Here is a 15,303-nt window from a genome sequence, read left to right on the forward strand (position 1 = left end):
GTATACTTTCTTTTCATCTTTTAAATTAAATTACAATAACAAAATTGTTAATATCAATTTATGAAACTTATTAACATATTAAATCTTCTATAATAAAAAATGTGTCAAATTTTCATCTATTTTAAATCAAACATATCTTTAAAAAGTCATTTGAGAAAGAAAGTGATATACATTGCATAAGTTTCATATACAAAACATTGTGAAACTCAAGTAGTATACATATAAAATGCATAACACTTAAGTAATATAAGTGTTACGGTTTGGTCAGTTTGAAGAACATAAACCGCAAACCAAACCAAATCAATCGGTTTGAGAAAAATTCATCCAAACAAAACCAAAAGGCATTGGTTTGGTTTAATTTGATTTGGTTTTCAGTTTTTTTAGCGGTTTTTCAACTATTATTTTGGATTTAAAAACTCCTACTAATTATTTTCTTTCTTTTTTAAGTTGTTATTTTTATCTATATCTTGATTTTGTTTATTTTCTCATGCTAATACAATACTTTATTTTTATATAAAATAAAAATATTGTCTTAGCATTAAAATTATTAATATTATTACTCAAATATTATCACAATTTAATCTTTTTTTAATATATTTAATCATTACATATTTATAAAGTTTTAAGCAAAAATAAATTAAAATATATTTTTTAAATATTGAGACCCGTTAATCCAACCCGTTAATATCCGCTATTATCTTTGAAAAAGAAATATAAAAAGCAATGGGGAAATAAAAAAGAAATTTTTTTGTGGCTGCTGGGATTCGAGCCCAGGTCTCCACGGCCACAACGTGGAATTCTCACCACTAAACTACAGCCACTTTTTGATTGTTTTACACATTCTATTTTATATAAAATTAGTTAATCCATCATTAATGGAAATATTTTATAATAATGTTTTGTGCCTGTTACAATAATTACACTACCACAAAATATCTTGTAACTGCTGCTGGGACGAGTTCAAGTTAGCTTGCTGAAACTTTAGTCATTAGTGGGAAGGGGTGTGGTGGGGATTGAATATGATATAGTAGTATTAATAAGATGAACGAAACTAATGTCTTAAAAAGATAGTTATAATGTGGTTGAGTGTGTTACATTTTGAATGTATGTAATAACAACATTTATTTAATTAGTAACTCGTGTGTGAGTTTGGTTTGTAGACAAGCAAACCAAAGCGCTTATGTCGTTACAGGGACGACTAAGTTTTTTGCTTAATAATGAAATCATATAATCATATTGCAGTAAAAAAAGTGTGGTAAACAGATCCAAAAAATTATAGTTGTGAGGACAATACTCACATATATAAAAAAAACTTATATTAGAACTTAATTTTTTTAACTAAATTTTAAATTATAGAGATAAATTATAACTACACCTACATGCTATATTAAGAAAAAATAAAAATTTAGTAGAGAAAATTGCCCCTTCCTCTTCTATGTAGATTCATCCATGTACGTGACTAACCCTTATCTTCTAAGATTTAAAGAGTGTTTGAGCTAACATGAAATGAAAATGGAACCTCCTTGTCTTCAATTTTGTGCAAACAGAAGACAAATCCAACGCTTTTCTTTGTAAAGGCATAGGAACAGGGGATCTTGGGTACCAAGAAACTACAATTAACAAAGATTGCTAGTTAGGGTTGACGATTCTCAAATTACCCTCCTCATTTTAATTAAAGTGGGATTTTCCATTTAGGTAACTCTAAGTTGATGCAAATTAGAGGAAGAAACCTCATAAAAAAATACAGGAAGAAACATGACCATCAACCAATGTCATAATTTAGGTGATTGGATTTTTTTGGTAGAGATCTATCTTCTATTGGAAGTTTGAAACAATTCTACTCAAGTTAGAGAAAATCACTATAAGGTGAGTAGATAATTTTATTTAAGAAAATGTTTACTTTTTTATATAAATAGTTTAAGAATATTATTTAATTTTGTTTGTTAATGAAATAGTGAAAAATAATTTTTAAATTTTACAAATAGACAATAAAGTGACTTTTTTATAGTGTGTTTTGATCCAAGTCCACAATCCATGTTTATTTGACAAATCCACGTCCAAATTTTAAAAATAAAAGCTAGTATTCCTTGCTTCTAATTGACACACGTTGAGTGTGATCATAAACTCCTAATCAAACATGCATTTTATTATTCACTATTAGAATTAAATTAAAAAAAAAATCAAAAAGCAGTCCCAAAAAGTGGAGTTGCTTGGCCACCAAATCTGATTGATATTTTCTGTTAAATGATTTGAAAATTATGATTACATTGGATTTGCGACGCCATTTCCTTAATGGTCCAAAAAATAAATTCAATGGCCACAGTTCTTAACATTAATGCAAGCATTCTAATCAACGCGACCCATGACGTTCCCCTCCCACCTTTCTAATTCGATGTGCTTAAAAAAGCAATAATGCATGAAAAAGATGAATTAATTATTGATGCGAGACAAACATTTTGATCAATTGGATTGGATGGAGCATGTGACAACACTTTGATTTCATTGGATTTGCTGCCCCATTTTTATAATTCTTAATGGTAAAAAAGAAAGAAAAAAAAAATCAGCGGCTACAGTTCACCACAATGCTTGCATACTTGCACTTGAATCAACGAGATCAATGACCTAGCCCTGCCAACTTTCCCGTTCGAAGTGCTGAAAAAGATGATGGATGAAAAGGATGATTTAATTATTGATACGAAACGAACATTTTGATCAATTGGATGCACTTTGTGATAACTCTGCAAGTGTAACAAGTAATTTCATCTGGAAAGTGATTTAACGCTAATTTTCAATGCTACTAATATAGTTCAGTTATAAAATATTAAAAATCAGGTAACACCATGTGAATCAATTAGCATTAGAACAATAAGATTGTTTTAACTTAACCAGTTTTGGATTCCAGACTTTGTGTAATTATGTTAAATATTTGGAGAAATTTTTTTATCATCGATAATGATTTTATTTGATTCAAACATAATGATTTCCAGTAAAAAATATATGTGATCTAGATAAAATAAATATTTGAAATTAGGATCCTAATGCATGGTTATTAGGTGTTAAAATAGGTTAGTTTTACTGGGTTAAAAAAAATCTGTTTAACTTCAATTTTTCGTAAGGATGACTTGAAATTTCAGTCCTCCAACTCATTTTGACTCGTACATATAAAAAAAAATTAGGATGGGAAGGGTTAGGATCCTAATGAAGTTTTTTTTATAATTATTTTAGAAGATTGACCTCCTAACTTATCATTTCACTTTCTTTTTTCTTTCTTTTTTGTTTGGGTTAACTAGAGTTGGGCATATAGATCACACTTTGCAAACGGTCCACTAGGGAATTATTATTCTCACTACCAATAATACTATTGGTACTACCAATTCCTATCAAATTCCTCTTTTGTCCAAATCCCTATACTCCCTTCCCTTTCCCTTAGACTTCTCTATGGCGCCACCCTTCCCCTCGGACTTCTCTCTCTCCTTTGTGTTGCGTTGTGCCACCCACTCCACCCAATCCAATGTAAGTCACAACACCACCCACCCCACCCCAAGTCATTGTTTTTATGAAGAAACAATTGCATCCTGCATGGAGGAAGACTCTCCATCTTCAAATCTCACACATAGAGGAAGCATCATGGTGTGCAACGACGACGAACATGGCACTCACCACGACAACGACAACGATAACGATAACGATCAAAAACCACACACACGGCGACAACCATCATGGCACCCACCGCAACAACAATGATAGTCAATACACGTGCACGTGATGACGCCTATTGAGATTCGTGCCACGTCGGCAACCCCCATCAATTTTTGAATATTTGTTGAATCGATTAATTTGTGTTGTTATTGAATCTGTGTCCTCCATTGTTGAATGTGGTTGATGTTCTTGTTGGGGATGTTGACATAACAAAAAAATATGATTTGGCTTTTGTATAATGTATGTTTTATACCCCCCCCTCTCCTTGAGTGCAATGGAAGCATGATTTGTTTGTACAAGTGTGAAATTATGCTTTTGTCGGAATGGTAATTTCAAAATAATGTGAAAAGCATCCCACGAGTGTAGTATCATTAGCATTTCTGGTAGTGTCAACATTAGTACCCGGTCAATTAAGTTTGTAATTTGCACTAGTCCTATAAAATGAGGTTCATGTAGAATGCAATTATTTAATGTGTGACCCTTGAACCAAGAAGGGACAAAGCACATTGACATCAAAATTTGTTCCATTTTTAATGTCACAACACAAGGTGGGGTTATTAAAGAAGGTTACTGCTACCTCGATAATCTAGCATAAAAATTGATAAAAACATTCACGAGTGAAGTTCAAATATTGTTATTTGGACTTAATTCCTCACCAAAGTAGAAAATGAATACTAAGTCACATAAAACTCAAATTAGCACCATGAAGGTTTGCTATGTGTGACCGGAACAAAAACTGTAATTGATAGTAAAAGTAGACATAAACTGTAAAATATAAAATGATTTAGTTAAAATCAATTGTTCGTGATAAATGGCTTAGATAATAATCTTCATTGCAATTTATTATTTAGCTTGTATTCCAATATATATAGATGTAAACGAACTGTAGAATTTATCCAAACAAGCACAGAAAATTTTGATTTACATTTTATACGATGAAGCGCGTGTTTGGATCTGCCTCTTGCACCAAAAACGTGCGTAAAGAACGTGAAAATGTGAAGCAAATTTTTCTAGCTTTTGCGTAAGTCCCATGGTAGACGTGGAGAGAGAAGATCTTAATTGACGTTTTTTAATTTTTTTCCAAACATACGGGAAGTATTTCTTAATTTCAGTCAATTTTTCACATGTAGATATAATAAAAAAGTACTGAATGTTTAGATTAAAAAAGAAAACATGTGTAGGATGAAACTGTTGGAAATGCTTTGGAGTAGTAACACCGCAACACTGCAACACAGTTTGATCAATGAAAGTAAGAGAGGCAAAAGTCTGAGACGTGTGAAAAATACACTGTTTTTAAGGATTTATTTGTGTAGCTTAAAAATCCTACAGGATTTTAACATACGTACTCTTCTTAAGGTAGCACAAGGCAACTATTTTTTATCAAATATGTATCCAAGAAAAACTGATTTTTGTACCAAGGGAAAGAGACTGTCGTTCTCTCCAGATTTTTCTATATCAAATCTGAATTTTTTTTAAAAAAAAAAGCTGATCTCATTTTGTTAGAAAGAGAACTTGCTTTTCCAAAACAAAATCTGGCTCAACTACTGTGTTTGATGCATAAAAAAAATATTCAATATTTTCTAGAATAACGTTAACAGTTTTTTTTTTTTCAATCAAAACAACTTTGATAACAAACTTAGAAGAGAACATTCAATTTAAAGATAAGATAAAAACTGAAAGCCACGTTCAAACGGTTCAAAATTGTAAAACAACAAAGATAATAAAAGACTCAGTCAAAGATATTTTTAATCTCAACATAAAACTTCCGAAAAAGCTCCATTAATTATATTGATTTAAAAAATCAATAAATTTTATGAACTTTGAAAGCATTTGAATAACACTTAGCAACGAAACACTTTGCCACATGAAAATATTAACTTTGGAAATATATATATATATATTATTGTAATTTATACAACAGAAACAATACAAGTTTATCAAGGTTAAAATGCATTAGAACAAAATCAAAATTATTGATATCGCTCAAGCATGTCTTATGAGAACAATGCCACTTTAGTCTCATAATCAATGTCACTCCTCTTGCATCCATAGAATAGAGGAGTTGGGAATTATTTTTCTCATGACATGACCACCTCAAACCACATGACACCAACTTTACATGACGCAAAATTGATCATGGAAGTCCTCAACATGAACGTAACACAAGTCATATGACTGACCAAGTCATGCGTCCATGACACGACCCCTCTATCCTGATTTGTTCCTCTTTATGCTTGAGTCAAATAGTCATCAATCTTAAGTTACATAAAAGAAGTTCATGCTAGTAAGATACTCAAGTGAACAATCATTGCTTTCATGAAATCAAATTGAACCTTTAAAAATAGGATTTCTATCATATTTCCATGTCATTGTTTAAGTGGTATATCTCATGTTCACAAGTGCTGGTGTTCAACTTTCATAAAAAAAATTAACAACTCAAAACAGTAACCTACACAAATTTCTTAGCTTTATAAGCAGCGAAAAAACCTTAAAAATAAGTCGTAAAATAGCCTTGAAATTTGTTATAATCAACGAAAGAAAAGTTATGTTGAGAAAAATTCTTCCAAATGTAGCAATTTAAATCTGAACAACTATATGTTTGGGTTTTTACGTCAATTCAAAAATACACGCCTCAAATTTCACCACAAAGCCACCTCATTAAGCTTTCATCTTTTCCACGTTTTTTTACTCGTGCCATATCATATGCCTTCAAATTCGAACAAAACAAGATACAAGCTTTTTTCCCGAATTTCCAGAATGAGAAGAATAAATTATTTGCACAAGCTTGCCGATAATTTATAACCAACCCTGCAGAAATTTATTCAAATTAGGAGAAACCATCCCCTTCCAAATATCGTTTATTTGAACAAATTATGAATTAATTCAAAACATTATCCGCAACTAAAGACAAAAACATGAATGAGGATTTCTGAAATTTCTGCCGTCTCAATCCAAACAGTTTGCAAGGTACCTACGCCACTCGTTTCAAAAGTTGAAGAGCGACCAAGCATTGTTCACTACAAGTGTGATAGCGATGATTAACGACAAAAACATGAATGATTACAGATGTCTATCAAAATTTACATTAAAACATAAGAAACACAAAACTTGTTTTTGCTTTACAAAAAAGTAAAGCACGTCAATTGGTCTGAGGAACAAAAGACGATTGAAATAGCAAACACAGCGGAAGGAGGCAAACATTTAAACAAATTTTGCACGCAAACAAAGTGATTTATTAATCCATTCGATGTTCAAATGGTAATAGAAACAATAAAGGTCTAAATGCCCAAATGGTCTCTAACAGAAGCTAAAAAAGACAACAAAGAAAAACAATAACGTATCTGGAAAACCAGACTTATTTTCACAAGGACAGAATAATAAAGACACTTAAGGAAACTACTCTTCCTCATCTTCCTCATTCCAGCACTTTAGAGTTGATCTAGGTGAACCACAGTCACTAGTCTTCCCGAATTTTTGGTAGACAACAGAACCACCCATTCCAAGCCCTTCGTGGCTCCTCTCTTCACGACAGTATCCCTTAACATCCAGAAAGCAGGTCTGCTCAAACGACTTGCTTGCACCATCCACATGAACTGCAACAGAAAACTCAGTTGGGAGGAAACATGCCAATACCCTCTGAACCATTTCGTTCAGATTCACCGCTTTGAAGTCATAACCAACAGTTTCGAAGCTTGCATAACTGAAACCATCTTCTGGGGTAACATGAATCGTAGAAACAGCAGCGCCTTCAACAGAGTTCATTGAATAACCACATGGTTCAAAGTCAAAGTCACAAATCTCGGAATCTGGAAGAATTTTTCTAATGCCGGAATTAACAGTCATCATGGCAGCTGAAGCAGATTGTTCTTTGTAGAAAACCTGTGCTTTCTCTCTATCCAGGCCAGTCATGCACATCTCAAGAGTGTAAACATTGTCACATTGAGTTACAGAATCTGCAGAAGCAGAGTAGACATGCCAGTTCTGTGCTTTGTCTTGGCCACCCAAAATATAAGCATTGCTTCCTGCACCAAGTTTGCCAAAGTAGCCATCAAGAATAGCAACTTCCTCAGAAAAGTTGCGATGGGGATATGGCTGAGCACTGGGGAAAATGAAACTTCCCCTGGTGTAATTCACAGACTTAACATTAAGGGAAAGCATTTCAGCGAACTTCAATATGGGTGGGATTGCAAGCAATAGCTTAGTAGTACCACAGGTTTTGATGATGATCTTGTAGGCATAAACAAAGAGGCTGGACTCAGATAGAACATAGGAGTCGACATTATCGTTTTTGAGCGAAGAAACAATGGTGCAAGCAGCTGGTGTTAGAATCTCACCCAACTGGGATTTTGTAAGAGCCCTTAGACCCCTTCCTTCAGGGTCAGCAAAAAGTCCCGGCTGGAAAAAGGATATTTCCAACCTTTTCTCGAAACCTTCAAAACCAATTGCGGAAACCGCCATGGCCATGTAACAGTAGAGAAACTATCGCAGTAGGAAGCAGATCAAAACACAATCGCAAAGAGAGGATTTGGAAAGATGGAGTTTGAAGGAGAGCAACAAAAAAACCTAATTGAAAACAAAGAAGAAAAAATCCTAATAAAACTATGGTTGCATGCAACGAACTATCAATCCGGATGTGTATCAGGATGGTTTGCGAGAACACTGCAAATGAAACACGAAAAGCCGTGTTAGATTAGTTCATTGAAGCAAACAAAGCAAATAAAAAACATTCACTATATCAGAGAAAGAAAACATACGTTAGAGTAAGCAGCAGATCTGAATTTCTTGATTCCACCGTTTGGTCTAACGTCTTCAATGCTGTATCCGAGGGGAGCTTCGTAAAAAATTGATTTACTACTACTACTACTAGACTTCTTTTTCCCACCTTTAGACTCCATTAGGTCATTCAGTCCTGCGTCAACACAATCAACAGAAAAAATAATTAAGCAAACCCAAATGAATCCAGAAACACAAGAAACAAATAGCACTAGCAACAAAAAATGGCTTATTCGGAAGTAAAGATTTAACCAACAAATCGTGTTAGGGTAATCTTCTAAGCCATCCAAAAAAATTTAGCAAAAAAACTCTTTCAAGGCTCGTAAAATTTGATATGGGTGAAAGACTATTTTTTAATAGAAATTATAGATAAATTTAACCGATTGAACAAAAGTACTTTTATTATAACAAATATAAAAGCATTGTTTTAAAATCATTTTTCAAAATCAAAAACAAAAGGGAACACAGCCAAAGAAGGCTTGATCAATTCGAAATCCATGAAATCGATGAAAGATAATGAATTTTTTTAATGCAACATAAACGCTACAAAAAGCAAAGATTGATTTAACCAATAATGAAAAACAAAATATCAAAAAAGAAAAAAGATGGAGACACAATAATAACCACCAATAAATCAACAACAGGTCCCAGTTATATACTTAGGACTTGGACATGAGAAACGGAAAGCCGAATGACCCAAGTACATAACCAACAAAAAAAGTTTATTGCGAATCCACCAACCGGCATCGAAATCTCATTTGACGAAAAGCAAATAGTAATCATGAAAAATCAATGAAATAAACACAAAAGAAAGGGAAAGAGAGAGAAAAGCAAACAATAACAAAATCATACGAAAAATATTAAACATTAACAAAGCACGCAAATCAAATAAAACAATCGAACAAGACAAAGTAAATAACAAAGAAAGAAAAGGGAAAAAGTTCATTGGATCTAGAAACCACACAATCATTACAAAATTATATATATATATATATATATATATATATATATATATATATATATATATATATATATATAAAGAGAAGAGCACGTACCTGGTTAGATAAATCGATTAAAATGCAGCAACGAATTACGCTGTGAATGCCTTCAATCAACCAAAAACCAAACGCAAAGAATCTGAAAATTTTAAGATAAAATAATAATAAAAAAACCATGAATCAAAAAACGATACAGAAGAGAATGAATCGAACGCTGCATGGTCCATACGAAGGTGAAAGAATAAGAAGAAGAAGGAATAACGCTTACAGATACGAAGGAGAAGAGAAAAGGCGTTGTTTTTGTGAGAAAGGGGGAACGGAGGCAAAGCAATAGCAAAACCCTAGAAATTGAAGAGAGTGTGTGATTTGAAGGCAATCAGAAAGAGGTGCGTGTGGTTTGAATGATGCGGTTAAGGTGCCAATTTATAGGGTGGCGGGGTGTGTGTTGGGGGAAGGGTTTGTTAGGGCCGTCCGTGACTAGTGTGATGATCGATGGGAATTGACAGTCTTGCCCTTGCCTAGTTTCCGGGACGTTTCATCATTATTCTAGTGATTGGTGTTGCAGCTGACGACCGTTTTTACTATAATATCCTTTCGGGTGGGGCCAGAGGTTTAGTTTTAAATAAAGGCATTAAATGATAAGTAGTGTGATAAAAATATTGGCTAAATAACTTAAAAGATAAATATTTTTATCAAGAAATAAAAATCGAATTATTTATAATAAAAAAATAGTTGCATAATAAATGTTTTTCTTTTTTGATTTTTTAATTAATGTCATAATAAACGAATATACGCCAGGGGATTCTATCTCGCTCATAAAGTTAGTTCCTTTTTATTTTTTTAGAGAGAAACAGTTTCTTTCGATTGAAACTGTTTTAATATGATTTTATTTTATTTTATTTTATTGTTTTATGTTTTCTTTTACTTAGCCGCGGCAAAAGAAGATCTGGTTATTCAAAAAAAAATCTGGTGAAAATAATAGCTCCTTTTTTTTCAATTTTTTTTTCAAAAAAATTAAATGTGATTGTAAACTAGAGGAAGAAAACGTGTATTTGAATTTGTAGAATTACACAAGAGGAAGAAAACGAGTATAAAATTAGGTCTACATCATGATTTTGGTTGGATAAGGGTTGTTCATTGTTTGCCTATTTTATAACAAAATGGAATAAATTTTAATATCACTGGTTGACAAATGAATGAAATTATGTTAGTTGTAATTTTATTACTTTATATTACTCTTGTTCTCATAATAATATTACATTATAATTATAATATATAAATATATGTATATTTTTTATTAAATTATATTTGAATAATAATAAATCAAGATATTAATTGATAATCAAGATATCATAGTAATACTGATTTTTTTTACTGAGATCATATTAATACTGATAAAAGCAAAATTTAAGATATATTAATACTCTCCCAATAAAAGTATGTTAAAATATCTCATAAATCAATAAAGTATCTTAAATTATCATAGAAATTAATTCTTAGGATTATTTCTTATTTTCATGTTTTATAGTATTTTGAAAATTGTTTACTTGTTCAGTAATATTTTTAATTTCCATATTTTTTAATATTTGTGATTTATTGCCTTATATATTTAGGATTTTTCAGTTTTGATTTTATTTCTTATTTTCTATTATTTTGTAATTATTTTTCTAAATTAGTTAAAATTATTAGCATAAATAAGGATACGATTTTTTTATAAAAGTAATAATGAGAATAAGCATATCCTGGTTGAAATCCAAACTAAGTTTTTATTTGTATGATGTATAAGATGAAGATTTTTTATATTTTTTTATTTCAAAAAAATAAAAAATTTTAATATCAAGTGAACAATTTAAAAGGAATTTAATTTGTGTGGTTAAAAAGTGGGTAAATTGATATGGTCTAGAGGGGGGGAAAATTACTAATTAAAAGACAAGCGTAAAATGTAACTTGGCTAAATCAACATTTTGATCTTTTATCTTTTTTTCAGTTTAATTCTTTATATTTTAAAAGAATTATTTAATCATTTGTCTTATTTGTTTTTTTAAATAGTCTTTTATATTTTAAAAAATTCACTTTAGTCATTTATCTTATTTGAAAAGTTTGAAATCATCATTCAACTATTTAAATATATTAAAAATGATCATATATTTAAGTGTTATACAAAGGACAAAGTTAAATATATTTAAATAATTAAAGAATCATATTAAATCTTTTAAATAAGATAAATATCAAATTGAACTTTTTAAAAGATAAAAAAATCATTTTAAATTTTTAAATAAGATGAAAGATTAAAATAAACTTTTAAAAAATAAAATTATTTCGCATAAAATAACTAAAATAAAAGACCAAAATTGTTATTTATTCATGCAACTTCAAAAGGAAAACAGAGAGGAAATTGAGAATTTTTAATAGCAAAATGAGTAAATGAGAGTTTTTTTGTTCTTAGTAAATGAGAGTTTTATATCCTTTTTTAATATATAGAGAGTTTCAATCTCCAAATTATGTATTTGTAATTGTAATACTACGTATAATACGAGTATCTTGCACAAATTTAATTGAGTATGAAAATTATAATTTAAATATGTAAAAAAATATCTGCAAATGTTAAACTTTTATTAATTTATAGTTTTATTGTAAATGATTTGTTGCAAATAAAATTTTTTATAATATTTTTTTATAGGATTAAGAATATGAATTCTCAACTTTTTTACCGTATTAAATTCAAATTTAAAAAGTTGAATATATCAAATACTAGTCAACTAAAATAATTTATTAAACATTTTACTATTGACTATATTTTTTAATGTAATGTCTACATTTCTCATTTTATAAATAAAAAAAGTCACAACACTTCTAATGTTTAAATTAAGTATTATGTTTAATGTTTAAATATTTTCATTTTGTTTACTACCCAATAACATTAAATATCATATATGTATTAAATATAATATGTAGTCAATTATTCAGTATAAAAATTAATAAATCAATTATTATATAGTTTTATTAATATTATATCAAGTATATATTTGAATTTTCTATTTTATAAATTAAACATTTTATTATTGCCATTTAAAAGGTTTGATCTCTTTCAACAAATATTTTTTCATACACGAATTAAAAATTAGACCAGTAACCACATATTTAAAAAAAAAAGATTATCTATCAATTATTTCACATCTTATTGATTCTATATTTTCATCTTTTACCAAAAATAAAAAATCACAACCCTTTTATGTATGAATTAATCAATCTATTTTTATCTATCAATATCTATAACTATATCTATCTATATATTATATAAAAAAAGTTTTTTATAATTGGAAGTGGTTACGTGACACCCTTATGTTTATTCTCAAATTAGGTGTAATTAAATCAATTTAAATTAATTAAATAAATTCAAATTAATAAATAATAAATACAAATTTAAATCATTGATTTAATATTTAGATTTTCTTATTTTTTTTGTCATTTTACATTTTTCAACTACTTCAATAGTTAGATTTACCAAATACTTATAATTTAATAAGTTAATTCTTTAACTAATTTTAATGAACACAACCTATATTGGAAATGTTCACTCCAGATTGATAATTGGATTGATCATGATCAATCAAAAAATTTGTCTATATATTATGGTTATGTTTAGCAAAACTAGCTAAAAAATAAACATAAAGCTGAAAAACTAACTTATAGCTGAAGACTATAGTTGAAATTTTGTAAGCTAGCTCATTAAATCATAAATGTTTGATAGAAATAATTATTGAAGTAATTGAAAAATGTAAAATGACATATTTAAAAACGATAATGAATGGATAAATATTTTAAGGATAAAAAGGGAATAAAATATAAAGAACAAGAAGTAAGTGTTTTAAAAAAATACTACTTCAAATAGAAATACTAGAAACTACTTTAAAAAATTTGTTTATTCAATAGTCAAACATAACTTACATAAAAGAAGTTTTTACATAATTGGGAGCTATCACGTGGCACCCTCAAGTTCATTCTCAAATTAAATACAATTAAATCAATTCTAATTAATTAATTAAATAAAATCAAATTAATAAATAATAAATACATATTTAATCAGATTTAATATTTACATGTTATTATTTTATGTTTTTTACACTTTTTCAACTACTAGTTAGTTTTATCGAACACATATAATTTAATAAGCTAATTTCTTAGTTTTAAACTATTAGTTAGATTTCCAACTTCCAGCTAATTTTTAAGTTAATTTTACCAAATATAGCCTATATAAGAAATGTTCACTCCAAATCGATAATTAGATTGATCATGATCAATAGAAAATCAAAGAATAAGATTCGGAAGCATTTAAGTTAGTATTTTTTTAGATGCTATAATCAGGATCAATATATAATCAATCCAAAGGTAAAGCAACTAAATCACAAGTTTTAGGTCCATCAACAAAAATATATTTTCTTTTAGTTTTGATAAAGCAAAAAAGATCATATTTTATTACAGAATAATGACATTTGTTGATAAAAAGATCCAATATATAGTTTTCTCATTTAAAGTAAAATATTTTTCTTAAAACTTGTTTTAGGTCTAACTAATCGTTGAGTCAATCCTCCATTTATACATCTATTGATAATTATGTTATTTGTACGAAGTATTTATTGATTTTACAAAAAAATTCTACAAAATTGATTTTACAAAAAAAATCTACAAAAAAGATCAGGCAAGTCACCTCTAATAGTTTTTTCCTTTCAATCACGTTTTTTTTATTTAAGGCTCAAACCCAAAATCTTGTTTAGGAAAACCAAACCTAATTCAACTTATAGATAAGTATTTAAAAATGTATAAACGTATTTTGCATAAAAAACAGACACATACTTTCATTAAAAAGCATATACATTTGATTATATTTAACAAATGATATGATTTTAACAAATTTTAACAAGTAAGATGCATTATAATTTCTCTTTTCAATATTTATATATAAGATACATCTTAAAGAAAAAAATATACACAACTTAATTTTTTAAAATCCTCTTCATTTTATTTTTTTCTATATTTCTCTTTTCTATTCTCTTCACATCAAATATTTTTGTTCTTAATTAATATACCAACTTTTAATTTTAATTTTGTTTATAATTTGAGTTGTTGCATGTGTTTCTTATCTTATTGAAAAAATAAGCACTTTAAGTTATTATAATATATTCGTTACATATTAATCTCTCACACTTACTTGAAAGTTCATCGCCCCTCCCTAAAATTGTATTTTAGGGTAATCGATTTTAAGTCATCCTTCATAAATTCAACATGTTTTTTCAACTAAACTACAACTTAAAGATGAAGTGTGGTACTAGAAATTAAAACTGTTATGCATGTGTTTGGTTTTGTGTTGGACCTTAAAGAGAACTCCATCAAAATTTTCAATTTGATTGTTAAGGATGACAAAATGGATGAGTCGGGCCAGACTAACTTGGCCCATTGGGCCAAATGATGAAAATGGTCTGACCTAGACCCGATCCATATTCTTTTTAGTTAAAATTTCTTAAGCTTAATCTAACCGTATGTTTGGCTGTTGGGCCACCAGACTTATTTTGACCCATTTAGAAATTAATTAAAAAAATTGATTATATGTAAAAAAAATATAAAAAAAATCCAAAGACAAAAAATTATTTGTTATGCATTTGTACCGCCTTCATACTGTTGACATATTTTTTTGCACAACATGTAGAAAAGAAAGGAAAGTGATTCACATTCTCTCTAGGTTCTCATACAAGTATTGACAAAGTTATTTAAATTATGTTCAATGAATACTCAAATTAATAATACTATTTTGGGGTTGTCACTTCTTGTAGACATT

General features: G+C 29.0%; 1 protein-coding gene and 1 non-coding gene across 2 annotated transcripts; both read right to left on the minus strand.

Moving 5' to 3' along the window:
• Positions 1-749: 749 nt before the first annotated feature.
• On the minus strand, positions 750-821 carry TRNAH-GUG (transfer RNA histidin (anticodon GUG)). The gene has a single exon. It is a non-coding gene; the product is annotated as a tRNA-His (tRNA).
• Positions 822-6,909: 6,088 nt separating this feature from the next.
• On the minus strand, positions 6,910-9,854 carry SAMDC (S-adenosylmethionine decarboxylase). The gene is made up of 4 exons (NM_001250002.2): positions 9,739-9,854; positions 9,528-9,609; positions 8,454-8,608; positions 6,910-8,358 (listed from the first exon to the last, which is right to left on the minus strand). Exon 4 carries the CDS (start codon positions 8,161-8,163, stop codon positions 7,096-7,098), a length of 1,068 nt encoding a protein of 355 aa, NP_001236931.1. The 5' UTR covers positions 8,164-8,358; positions 8,454-8,608; positions 9,528-9,609; positions 9,739-9,854; the 3' UTR covers positions 6,910-7,095.
• Positions 9,855-15,303: the final 5,449 nt, after the last annotated feature.

The sequence above is a fragment of the Glycine max genome, chromosome 2 (assembly GCF_000004515.6).
Source record: "Glycine max cultivar Williams 82 chromosome 2, Glycine_max_v4.0, whole genome shotgun sequence".
In the NCBI taxonomy this organism is placed as follows: Eukaryota; Viridiplantae; Streptophyta; class Magnoliopsida; order Fabales; family Fabaceae; genus Glycine; species Glycine max.

Bases quoted from the DNA above. Each gene is read 5' to 3' on its own strand.
- SAMDC (NM_001250002.2), bottom strand. From the start codon at position 8,163: ATGGCCATGGCGGTTTCCGCAATTGGTTTTGAAGGTTTCGAGAAAAGG.